This window comes from Plasmodium vivax, chromosome 10 (genome assembly GCF_000002415.2).
Source record: "Plasmodium vivax chromosome 10, whole genome shotgun sequence".
NCBI classification, from domain to species: domain Eukaryota; phylum Apicomplexa; class Aconoidasida; order Haemosporida; family Plasmodiidae; genus Plasmodium; species Plasmodium vivax.
Window position 1 is genome coordinate 788960 of NC_009915.1, and position 11239 is coordinate 800198.

At 47.4% G+C, this 11239-nt stretch overlaps 3 protein-coding genes across 3 annotated transcripts; 2 read left to right on the top strand and 1 right to left on the bottom strand.

Moving 5' to 3' along the window:
• Nucleotides 1-510: 510 nt before the first annotated feature.
• PVX_080600 (hypothetical protein, conserved) lies at nucleotides 511-4482 on the top strand (the record flags this gene model as incomplete). The annotated part of the gene is made up of 1 exon (XM_001613778.1): nucleotides 511-4482. One exon carries the CDS (start codon nucleotides 511-513, stop codon nucleotides 4480-4482), a length of 3972 nt encoding a protein of 1323 aa, XP_001613828.1.
• Nucleotides 4483-5562: 1080 nt separating this feature from the next.
• Nucleotides 5563-6336, top strand: PVX_080605 (orotate phosphoribosyltransferase, putative; the record flags this gene model as incomplete). The annotated part of the gene is made up of 1 exon (XM_001613779.1): nucleotides 5563-6336. The coding sequence occupies one exon, from the start codon at nucleotides 5563-5565 to the stop codon at nucleotides 6334-6336; it is 774 nt and encodes a 257-aa protein (XP_001613829.1).
• Nucleotides 6337-6463: 127 nt separating this feature from the next.
• PVX_080610 (small GTPase Rab1A, putative) lies at nucleotides 6464-9145 on the bottom strand. The gene is made up of 6 exons (XM_001613780.1): nucleotides 9072-9145; nucleotides 8660-8732; nucleotides 8256-8351; nucleotides 8074-8137; nucleotides 7867-7942; nucleotides 6464-7740 (listed from the first exon to the last, which is right to left on the bottom strand). Exons 1-6 carry the CDS (start codon nucleotides 9083-9085, stop codon nucleotides 7461-7463), a joined length of 603 nt encoding a protein of 200 aa, XP_001613830.1. The 5' UTR covers nucleotides 9086-9145; the 3' UTR covers nucleotides 6464-7460.
• Nucleotides 9146-11239: the final 2094 nt, after the last annotated feature.

Sequence of the window (11239 nt, forward strand, 5' to 3'; positions counted from 1 at the left end):
TTTTTTTTTTTCCTGCCTCTCGGTTTTGCCAAAATGGTGGGCATCCCGATGTGCCGCTTTTTCCATGCACATGGGGGTGGGAAGAAGGGCGTCAAACGGTCCACCATTTTGACAAAACCTCTCCAGTGGGGAAGTACAATGACCGGTGAGCGGCTTTGTTCTGGCGTAGTGACATTTGGGCTCCCCCCCGCTTGCCTCGGAAAAGCGGCACAGCGGCACAGCGGAATGTTATGCTGTGTAATGTGGTATGACGAGACCACTCCCCCAGGGTGAAGCGAATGGGAAGCTACTAACCTGACTGAATTGACCGACCTTCCGATCGCCACGCCTCCTTTGCGGGTGTAGGCCCACACATGAAGCAGCCAGAATGGCGTAGAAGCGGAAAAGTCTGCAGGTGATTGGCACCCCCTCCGCTGAAGTAAACACCTCCGTATTGCTAAAACTGAGATGAGCAATAATCAGCCAAACTGAAGGCACACTTTTTTTTCCCATTTTTTTTTCTTTTCCTTTATGGCGGCGTATCACCCGCTGTGTGCCCTTCTGCAGCGAAGCGTCCTCACCGGTCAGGTAAAAAAAAGGGGCGACCAGTTTCACCGAGCCGTTGCCATAAGCAGCCGAGTAGGTGGCGCAAAGAAACAGAAGAAGCTAAGCTCCAAAACGGCGAAACATATCAACTACGTGTTCGAGAAGAAGAAGAAGGCGGATGAGGCCATAAGCTTTAATAGCCTAAAGAGGAGGAAGCTGAAGGAGGTGCCTTCTTCGCACTTTCACTTCATTTGCCACCTTAAAAATGGGGAAGTGCAATCCGCGCGAAGGGGGAGCGCCTCGCTGCTGGGGGGGGTGGCCCCCGTGGGGGAGGCCACAACGGGGGGAGACCGCCCAATTGGTGTATCGCTTCCAACGGGGGAAGACCGCCTAATTGGGAAAACCACAATTGGTGAATTGCGCCCAATTGGTGAATCGCTTCCAACGGGGGAAGACCGCCTAGTTAGGGAGACACCCATCTGGGGCTCGTCCGCCGCCGGGGAGGCATTCCAATTCTTCCCGCGCGCAACGTTCCGGCAAGACAGGAGGGAGAAGGACCCGAAGAACACGAGCGCGCTGAGCAGCATCGTCCATTTGGGGAGGAACAAAGACATCTGCAACACCTATCTTAGAGCCAGCCTAATGAACATATACCACGACGAGAATCACAACCACGTAATTCTAAAAATGATGAGGGAGGTGCAACACACACATATGTATATGAACAGCCGGCAGATAAGTTTAATCATTTACAGCCTCTACCAGCACTTCTTCACCCAAGCAGTAAAACAGATTCACGGAAAGGATAACCCCTCGAACTGTGAGTGGTACTTAAAATTATTTTACATTCTTGAGGATGATTTTTTTGTTCCCCCAGGGAATAAGGGGGAGAGGTACCAAAGCGATCTGCCCGTGGACAACAGCTTGATGAGAAACCTCCTCATAAGGTTAGCGAGAAATGTAAAAACGCACATGCATTGTGAAGATGACCTGAACACGCTGAGCAGAATCGCCTTCGTCTACGCGTACTTCTCTGTGAGGGATAACTCCCTCGTGGAGTTACTCATTCGTAAAATTTTCCTGTGCATGGATATGAAAAAAAATAAAAAAATAAAATATTTTTCGCTAGCTGCTTTGGCCCTCGAAAAGTGGAAATTGTACAGCGTTAAATTTATGCGTGCGTACTCTTCCCTTGTGGTAGAGACAGTTGAGAAGGTGACGCGGAAAGGGGAAGAGCTGCTTACCAACCGGAAGGAGAAGGAGAAGGGGAAAAAAAAAACGAAATTAAAACATGTCAACCTGTTCGATGTGCACAAAAGGGAGAAGAAAAAATTGCCGCTCATCAGTTTGAAAGACATTCTGACGTACTTGTATGTGCTGAACAGGAACGACGTGAAGGACAATCACTTTGTTGAGAGGCTGCTCAGATATGCATGCTTATTTTGGGGAGATGACTGCGAAGCACAGGGAGGCAACTCCGGGGGGGGTCTCTCCCCCCCATCTGTGAGCAAAAAAAGGGAAAGCTTCGACGATGACCCTGCTTCGCAAAAGAATAAGCTGCTAAGCAGCCCCGCATTCCGTGGCGCCCTCTATGCAAACAGGAGGAGACACAAAAACAGGAGTAACATGATGACGCTTTATGAATTGTACCGAATTAGTAAGCGTGCTGCCCGCCGAAGGGAGGTGCCCCTCAGTTGTTTTGCAAATCGGGTTTGGCTACACGGGGGGGGGGAGAAGGGGGCTCCCCGACCTGAGGAGGGAGGGGAAGGCAGCTTAGCAATGCGCACCTTAGCAGTGCGCAACCTTCCGATGAGTGACGAACCCGTCCAGCCAAGCATAAACAGGGGGGAGAACAATAGTGCATTCTCCCCGCCCAGTTACGGGCCCGAGTCCACTGTCTTCATCAACAAGCAACGCAGATGGGTAAGCGTATACAAAAAGGAAGTCATCCCCATGGCGATTTTTATGCACCACCTGACTCGGTATGATTACGCATTTGTGAAGAAAAAAAAAGACTTTTCCAAATTGACGAAACTGTACAGGGATGTACTCCTCAAAAGTGACCTTGCAAATCTTCACTTTTTTTACACCCACAAGATTGTAAGATTTTACAGGCACACAGATATGTGTAGCGACTTAACCACGACGTTGTACGCGTCCGCTCTTCAAAAATGCAGACGATATATTGCGTTAAAAAATGCGGGCGTCCTCTCCGACGTGTGTGCACAGAACGTGTGCGCGGGGGTGGTCATTTTCTACATACAAGTTTTGAAAAGTAAAATAAAAGATGACCCCTTAACCGAAGCGTTAAGTGAATTTTTGGTCAAATTTTTTTCAACGTGTCAGCCTGAACAAGTCACCCATCAATTTTTAATCCCCCCGCTGAAGCTGCTGAGCATGTTGCAGGGTCTCCGTGTGAAAGTGGGCCCACGTAACGACATCCGCTGCGTAACGCCGGAGGTTAAGGACAAAACGAATGAAGTAAAAATGAGGGGGTACAATACGGGTGAGCTTCTACCCTGCAATACGAACGACCAAACGGATGAACAAAAAAACGACGTTATGTCAAACGGACAAAATGAGTTACCATCACGTAGGACCAAGTTGCAACTTTTAAACGTAACCGTTGTGACAATTTTAAAAGGGCTAAACTGGAACGACGTGGATAGTTTTTTGCTGCTCAAAAGTTACAAATACATGAACAGATTAACATTAACTGGGCAGGAAAAAAAGGCAAAGTTTTGTATGAACATGGTCAGGCAAAAAAATCATTCCTTGTGCAGCGAAATAACCCACGCGGTGAAATCAAAAATGAGCGACTTTAATTGCGCAGAATTGATGAAGGTCTACCTCTACAGCGGAAATAACTTTAAAAGGAAAACTCTCCTCTTGAGAAACTTCTTTACAAATTTGTTGCTGTCAAATGGGGGGATTGTTCACAGAGGGGATAACAACTTTTTCATGTTGTTTTTTAAAACCGCCTTAGCGCATGTGCACTTGGATGGAGTAGGGGGGGAGAAAAAAAAAAAAAAAAATTTATATATTTTTAAAAATTCCAACGATGTGATGAACAAACTGATGGCGCTCAGTAGGATTTACATCTGCACACATATCGACAGCATGCGGAGGAAGCACGTCTACTCACTAATCATGCACAGTCTTCTCTATTTATGTTCCCTTTTGCAAAAAGGAAAAAATAAGGGGAATTACCGTGCTGTGAGAGGCAACCCCATTTCGCGAATCCTTGTGGACATTGCGAGCACCACGTTGAAGAGGTGGACTTTTGTGAACGACGAAAGGAGTCTACTCATTTATGTGTGTCTACTTTGTTTTCGCAACATGGCGAGGAAAAATAAAAAAATAAAAAATATTTTTTTTAACAAAAATGATGATAAGCATTTTGTTGGGAAGTTGTCAAAAGTGTACGAAGAACAAGTTGAACAAATCTGCCTCTCCGAGTTTGACCGCCCCACCACGACGTATACGAACCCCTTGCTGCTCTTCCTTTTACTTAAACATAAAATAGTTTTACGTCACCATAGGAGCAGGAAAGATATGCGAATTGTGCAGAGGTTGGTCGGTAGTGGAACCCCGCTTCACCGCCTCATGATGAACGCGGCAAGTGACACTAAACTCATGCAAGTCATCCTGTACGCGATAACGAAAAATTATTCCATCCTGATGGAGGAAGACCTTTTGGACGATTTGCATCTGCGCACAAGTGCTGTGCAGGAGCAGTCAACTAGGAACGGCACGACTTCCTCTTTCCCCCTGTTAACACATAATAACCCCGGAGACGTAAGCGAGTGGGTTGAACTGATAATGCGCACGTCAACTTGTGAAGGTCACCATTTGGATAACAGCATCCTTTGCAATTTTGTTGCACGTAAGAAGTCCGTGGAGCAGGCTGTAAAAGTCGCCTTAAGCATGAACGTGTCGGAAACGTTTTGTTGGTAGGGCATGGTGGGGGCGCGCTGACTGGTGGATCGCTCACCGTGGAAAACGCACCCAGCTGGCCCTTCGGCGGACCGCTCATTTTTGTACTATGAGTTGTCGCGTCGGCCTGCGCGGTTTGTGGGTAATATGCGGCAATTTGTAGTTGTTTTTTTTTGCGTCGCCCTGCATGCAACTTTTGCCCAACTGCTCCAACTCCTCATTTTTTTGGTTTCCCGTCGCGCGCATGCCCGTGCAGAACGGCGACTCGGCAGCTGAAATGAAAGGGCGGAGAAAGGGAACAGACCTGCCAACTGACAACCCGCTACTAGTATATGTACCTCTGCGGCGTATTCGCGCATAACCCCCGCATCGACACCCGATCCCCGACTCTGACGGGTGTTGTTACCGCGTTTATCTCATATTAGAGTGATAAAGTGCCCCCCGTTTGGAAAAAAAAAAAAAAAATCTAGTCAAAAGGTTTAAAAAAATATGAACAGAGTTAAAAAAAAAAAAAAAATCTAGCCAAAAGGTTTGAAAAAATATGAACAGAGTTGAAAAAAAAAGAAAATCTAACCAAAAGGTTTAAAAAAATATGAACAAGTCATAAAAAAAAAAAAAAGAACATACATATATAATACATATAATATACATGTATAGAGGATAACATCTGCGCGGTGGATCTTCCCCAAAGGGTTGCTTTTCTTCCCTTCCAGATGGTGTAGAAAAAGCTAAAGAAGGAAAACGGGCGTAAATAAACGCGCGGCTTTGAGGAACATACAGAAGAGCGCACCTAGGTACAGATAGATGCAGAGGAAATACTCTGTTTATGCGCAGCTGCAAGCACAGATTTGTTCATAATTTATTTGACCAAGGAGAGCAGGCGCCTTTGCAAGCTGTTCACTGGGTTATTTGTTTGTACATTCCGTTAGGGGTCAGCTCACGCCAACCTTTTTTCCCCCCGCGTTTGGAAAAATACACACTGTGGTTACCTCGCCCCCGTGGCATATCAGCCCCAGTGTTTCAAATAGAAGATATAGTTGAACTTTTTTTGTTATTTTTTTTTTTTTTTTGTTTTCTTTTTTTTTCCTTCTTGTCTGCAAAATGCTCAACAGAATGGAAGGAGAGAAAAGCATCAACCAAACGAACTACCTCAGTGACGAAGATTTACACAAAAAATATACCCAGCTTCGAGAATGCATCGAACTGGAAAAGGATGACCAGAACAGTCACGTGAAGGAAATGAAAAGCTTGCTGATCACAGCTTTGCTAAAATATAATGCCATAAAATTTGGTGATTTTATCTTAAAATCAAAGAGAAAATCAAAATATTTTTTTTCAAGTGGAGTATTAAATAACATCGTTTCTGCACACATTATTTCGTTTTTAATTTCTCATTTAATTTTAAAGGAGAAAATTCCCTTCGATTACCTGTTGGGGGCATCCTATAAGGGTATTCCAATAGCAACGCTAACTAGCCACTTCTTATTCCGGTCGAATAAATTTGCAAATGTTTTTTACCTGTACGATAGAAAGGAAAAAAAAGATTATGGCGACAAGACGCTCATTGTGGGGAACCTGGACGAAGCGGTCAATGGCGATGTGCACAATGCAAAGGAAGCGGAAAGCGAAAAGAAGGTAATCATAATTGACGACGTCTTCACATGTGGCACTGCCTTGACGGAGATAATAAACAAGCTGAAGTCATATCCCAACTTGAGGGTCGTCGCGCTCATCGTTTTACTTAACCGAAATGAGTACGAACTGAATGAGCAGAATGAAAAGGTGTATTTCAAAGATTTGTTCGAGCAGAAGCTGAACGTCCCTCTCTACAGCATTCTCAGTTACCACGAGGACCTGGAGCCCCTCATGGGGTAGGCCTCCAACCGGTGAGCATCGCTCCTCCGTTGTGTTGCCCTCCAACCGTTGAGCTTCCCCCCCCCGCGGTGTTGCCCTTCAACCGGTGAGCTTCTCCCCCCCGCGCGGTCCACATTTCACAATTCTTCAAACGCAAAAAAATTTGGGAAACATAATTAGTCCGTGCAGCGATATGCACATGAGTTGTACCCCCCGCACTGCCCAGGTGCGCCCGGGCACAGGAGTGCACACAAAAATGAGCAAGCCCGTGGGTTGCCCGTGTGTGGGCCCACATGCAGGTGAACAAAGAACGAATGGCACAAATAAATACAGCGTGGAGAGTACCCAGACAGGGGAAAATGAAAAGCTTATTAGGCAAAAGGGAATAAAATAAAGAAAAAAAAAAATAAATAAAATAAAAAGAAAAAGAAAAAATAAAATGGTGAAGATAAAACATAAAGTAAAGGGGCAGGGGCGATGCAAAAAAAAATTACTGATGAACAAAAATTTTAAATTAGTAAATCATTAGGTTAAAAAAAAAAAAAAAAACTATCCTCATCATTACTGCACTTGAGCACGTGCAGGCGCCCGAATGGCTATGTACGAGGGCACTTGCGTGTGTACAACCTTGGGCCCATCTCACAGGCACATGCGTGGACGCGCATCCCTGCATAGCGTCGCATCGGCGTATATTCGCTCCTGCCGAGCGCCATTTTTTTAAAACATATAAAAATCTTTTGCAAACGTGAAGAGGAGGGGCCATGGGGTCGACTCGGCACATGACTTGGAAAAAAAGGGGCGAGGAAAAGCAGCGGAAAAGCGGCACAACCAGGCGAAGTAGGCGAAGTGGTCCAAGCAGGCGAAGCGAAGACGGAAGGCGCGACGAAACCGCGACGAAACCGCGACGAAGCCGTGACGACGCTGCGACGACTTCACACTTGGGTGTTAACCCGCCCAGTGAGCACCTGCGCTGTGACCCGTCCCTTTTGCACCTCCACTTTGTCATCCCAGCTGGAACCCACCCGACTCGCGCGCACGCAGCATACTGTGCACCGCGCACTACACACCGCACTCTACACACTACACACCGCGTATTGCACACCGCGTACTACACAGCGCGTACTGCACCCTCGCATGGCGCCCCCTCAGCAGCACTTCTTTTTGTTATCCTTTATCGGCTTGGCGTTCAAATTGATGTTGACCCGTCCCTTCTGCTGATTCTCCAGCTGCGACTTATTTTTTATTTCGTGCGCCATGGTCTTAAAGGCCTGCTCCACGTTGTGGGCTATTTTGGCCGAAGTTTCCAAAAACTGAATGTTGCAGCTGTCCGCCAGCTCCTTCCCTTCTTCGTAACTCACATTCCGATCGTTTTTTAAATCGATTTTGTTTCCTATGAGGACCTTCTGCACGTCCTCCGAGGCATACCTGCGAGGGGGGGAAACGGTACGTCCACACGTAAAGAAAATTGACGCGTCTGGAAGCGGTGCGAAGGCATCCTCGCAGATGGACTTGCTGACCAACAAGCACACTCTCTCTCCCCATGGTGCCTACTTCTCTATTTCTATTATCCAATTTTTCACGTTATTGAAGCTGTCTCGGTCGGTCACGTCGTACACGATGATGATGCCTGCGGGGGGGGGTAAAAGAAAGTGGTCGGCGATACGAGTACATCTGGGTTTGCCTACACAATAAACTAGACGCACACACCTCTCGGCGCCCCGCTTGCACCACATAGCATTTTCAAAAAATGAGCGGTACCTTGCGCCCCCCGGTAATAGGAAGACGTTATCGTTCTGAAGCGCTCCTGTCCCGCTGTGTCCCACTGCAGTTGAAAAAAAATAAAAAAAAAATCGTTACATATGTGAGTTCATGGTAGCCGCCTCGGCACCTCGTCAGCCGCGCCCTCCGCGCAAGGGGGCACTAGCCAAAAGCCCACTCACTATTTGCAGTTTTATAATTTTGTCCTCAATTTCGATCGTCTTTATTTTAAAGTCAACCCCGATTGTGCTGATGTAACTGTCCGTGTAGGTATCATCCTGGAGGGGCAAAAAAAAACAGCGGTGTGATGGCATCATCACCAATTGGGAGAAGCGATGTGCATAACACCACTTGAGGATATACGCGGCGATGTGCTCGTTTGGCCATTCCCCCTTTCGAAACGATTCATTAGGTATGTTTGTCTGCCCCTCTCGATTTGCGAATATTGGGGGGGGACAGCACAGGCGGTGCAACTGTGCATGTGAAAACGGGTAGGCACGCCCATGCGGTTGGGAACACCCATGCGATTGGGAACGCCCATGCGATTGGGAACACCCAGCTCGTTCTCTTGACACTCCGGCATTACGGCAAAACGAAGGAGCAAACAAGACTTCCCAACGCCACTGTCTCCAATTAATAAAATTTTAAATAAGCTGTCACTGTGAGAGGGGGGGGTAAAAGTGAAGCGAAAATGATGAGCAAAAAGGGGGAAAGTACAACGGGGTGGTGTAGTTAGGGAAACCCCTATATATACACCTACGACAGGAGCAACAACACTGTATGGCAACCACACGCAGAGTCAGCTGTCCCCCCAAATGGGTGACGGCTCATGCGCTGAGGTGTAAGCCAAATATAAGACCACGCACAAAAAGGCACACCACACAAGATGTGCGTCGTGTGACACACACGTGGGGGGGCCGACGCCGCCCTGTGCGTGCACCACCCGAGTGGCACCCCTCAACTTGGCGCAAGAGGCACAAGGAAGCGCGAACACGTACTAGCTATCATTCATTTTGGTATGCCTAAACTTCTATACGAATGGAGGGGAAACTTTTGCAAACCGCGCGGTGGGAACAAAAAAAATAAATAAAAAAAAAAAAACATATATATATAAAATATATACATAAAATATGTAAAAAATGGTAAAAAAAAAAAAAAAAAAAAAAAAAAATTAATCCCAAATGGAGGGCACAAATCCGTTCACATGTGGGGGGCATACATGATGCATACGCGTTAGCGTTTTTATCTTCATAAACGAACGGGAGGTGACTCAATGGCATGGGTCCATCATACGTGCTGCTCAGAGAGAATGCTTTTAGGGGGGGGAAATGCACAAAGGAAAAAGAACGAACGGGTGAGCGAACGGGGAGGAAGCGAGGGGTAGGCTGAAACGAAGGGGCAAAGCGATAAACCGGAAAGGGAAAGCAAAAGGGAAGCCGAATGGATTGCGAGTGCGAACATGTCAGCGTTAACGCGAGGGAAGAATAAACAAACGCAGAGTGGAGGTAAACCGGGACGGCAACAGGCATACGTGAGCTACGCCTGCGTGAGCTTCGTCTGCGTTAACTGCGTGAATGGGGCTTGAAACGGTTCAGCGATTTTTTTCCTTTTTTCGTTCTTCACCTATAAAAAAAAAAAAAAAAAAAAGAACGCCTTCGCGCGGGTGCGGCGGGGCGGCAAAAGGACTGGATGGAGGAGTTACCAAACGCGAGTGATCAGTGATAAGCGGCAAATGGAAATGACCAGTGACCAATGACCAATGACCAATGACAAATCACCGCGACGGAACAAAATTACGAGTGCCTCCCAAACAGCAAAAAAAAAACAGATCAACGGGTTTTCCCCCGGAAGTCCTCCTAGTGAGGCGTCCCCAAATGACCCATTGTATGACCGGACAGTTTAAAAAAAAAAAAAAAAAAAAAAAAAACGCAGTCATGATTAAAAGTGATTTCGCGTTGCACATTAAAGCTGAAGGTTCATCACCTGCATGAGCATATACAGGGGGTGGGGGGGGAATAAAAAAGGGTATCCCCACAGAATCGACATGGAAGAGCGGCCATGTTCACGAGCATCCGTGCGTGCCAGCGTACACATGTGTATGCTTGCTGTGACAGCGGGGGACGCACCCGCATGACGTAGGAAGAACTTCCGGGGGGTGTCCTCCCCGATGGCTGGGTGACTTACAGAACGGGTCATGCTTCGACTAGTTCGCAACGCCGCGCTGTGCATGTACCGATGGTGTGCACACGCTCGCGAACAGAAACAATAACACGCGCTTAGTTTCACCTCGTCAGTGAATTAAACCCAACGGAGATGATCAACCGGGGGGACATCATACCGCACGCAGGTGTCCTATCCTCAGGCGAAACGATTAACGACGCACACGCGACAGGTTACGCAGCATCGTAGGTGCTGTGACCCCCTGACCTTTTCAACCGTCCCTGTGGAACGTGCGAACCGTTTCGCTGACCCTCCAAGTGTGATCGTTTGATCACCCCAAAGAGGGGTGGGGGGAAACTCCCCGCGTGATGTTACACCTTCGCAAGGGGGCACCATTCTTAAGTCTGTGGAGGGGCCACACCTATATCTGTATGCACATCGCATAGGTTTATTCACCCGAATGAGATCACCTCAGTCGACGTGCCTTCCCTCCGCAAAAGAGTCATTATGTGTAGGCAACGGGGGGGAACAAACATGATGCGCAGAAACGGAGCGAAGTACGTGTAGTACGCGAGACGAACCAAATGCGGGACGCCCCCCTCGTTGCTGCCCCCTGGTGTGGTGATGGGCAGACTCGCAACCGCGTCATCTCAGTTAACTGCTTCGTCCGAGTCTGCCGCGTCCGCGCGTCATCCACTGCCAATGGTGCAGCCCCACAAATGGCGAATAACACACATTCGAACGGCTTCCAAACGGTGTTTGCCCCCGCCGGAGGGGATTACTCCTCAAATGGGGAGTCCTCCAAGTGGTAGGTCAACACGGATGCTGCTTAGCCCCTCCGTTTGATTCGTCACACTTTCTTTTTGCCTGCCTCAGGGGGGAATAAATTGGCCCCCTTTTGTATGCACATTTTTTTTTTTTTTTTTTTTTTTTTTTCAATTTGCAAATGGCTAGCTGAGGTCAGCCTTAAAAAAAAATTTAATGGATTGCCATCAAAAGGGGTGGA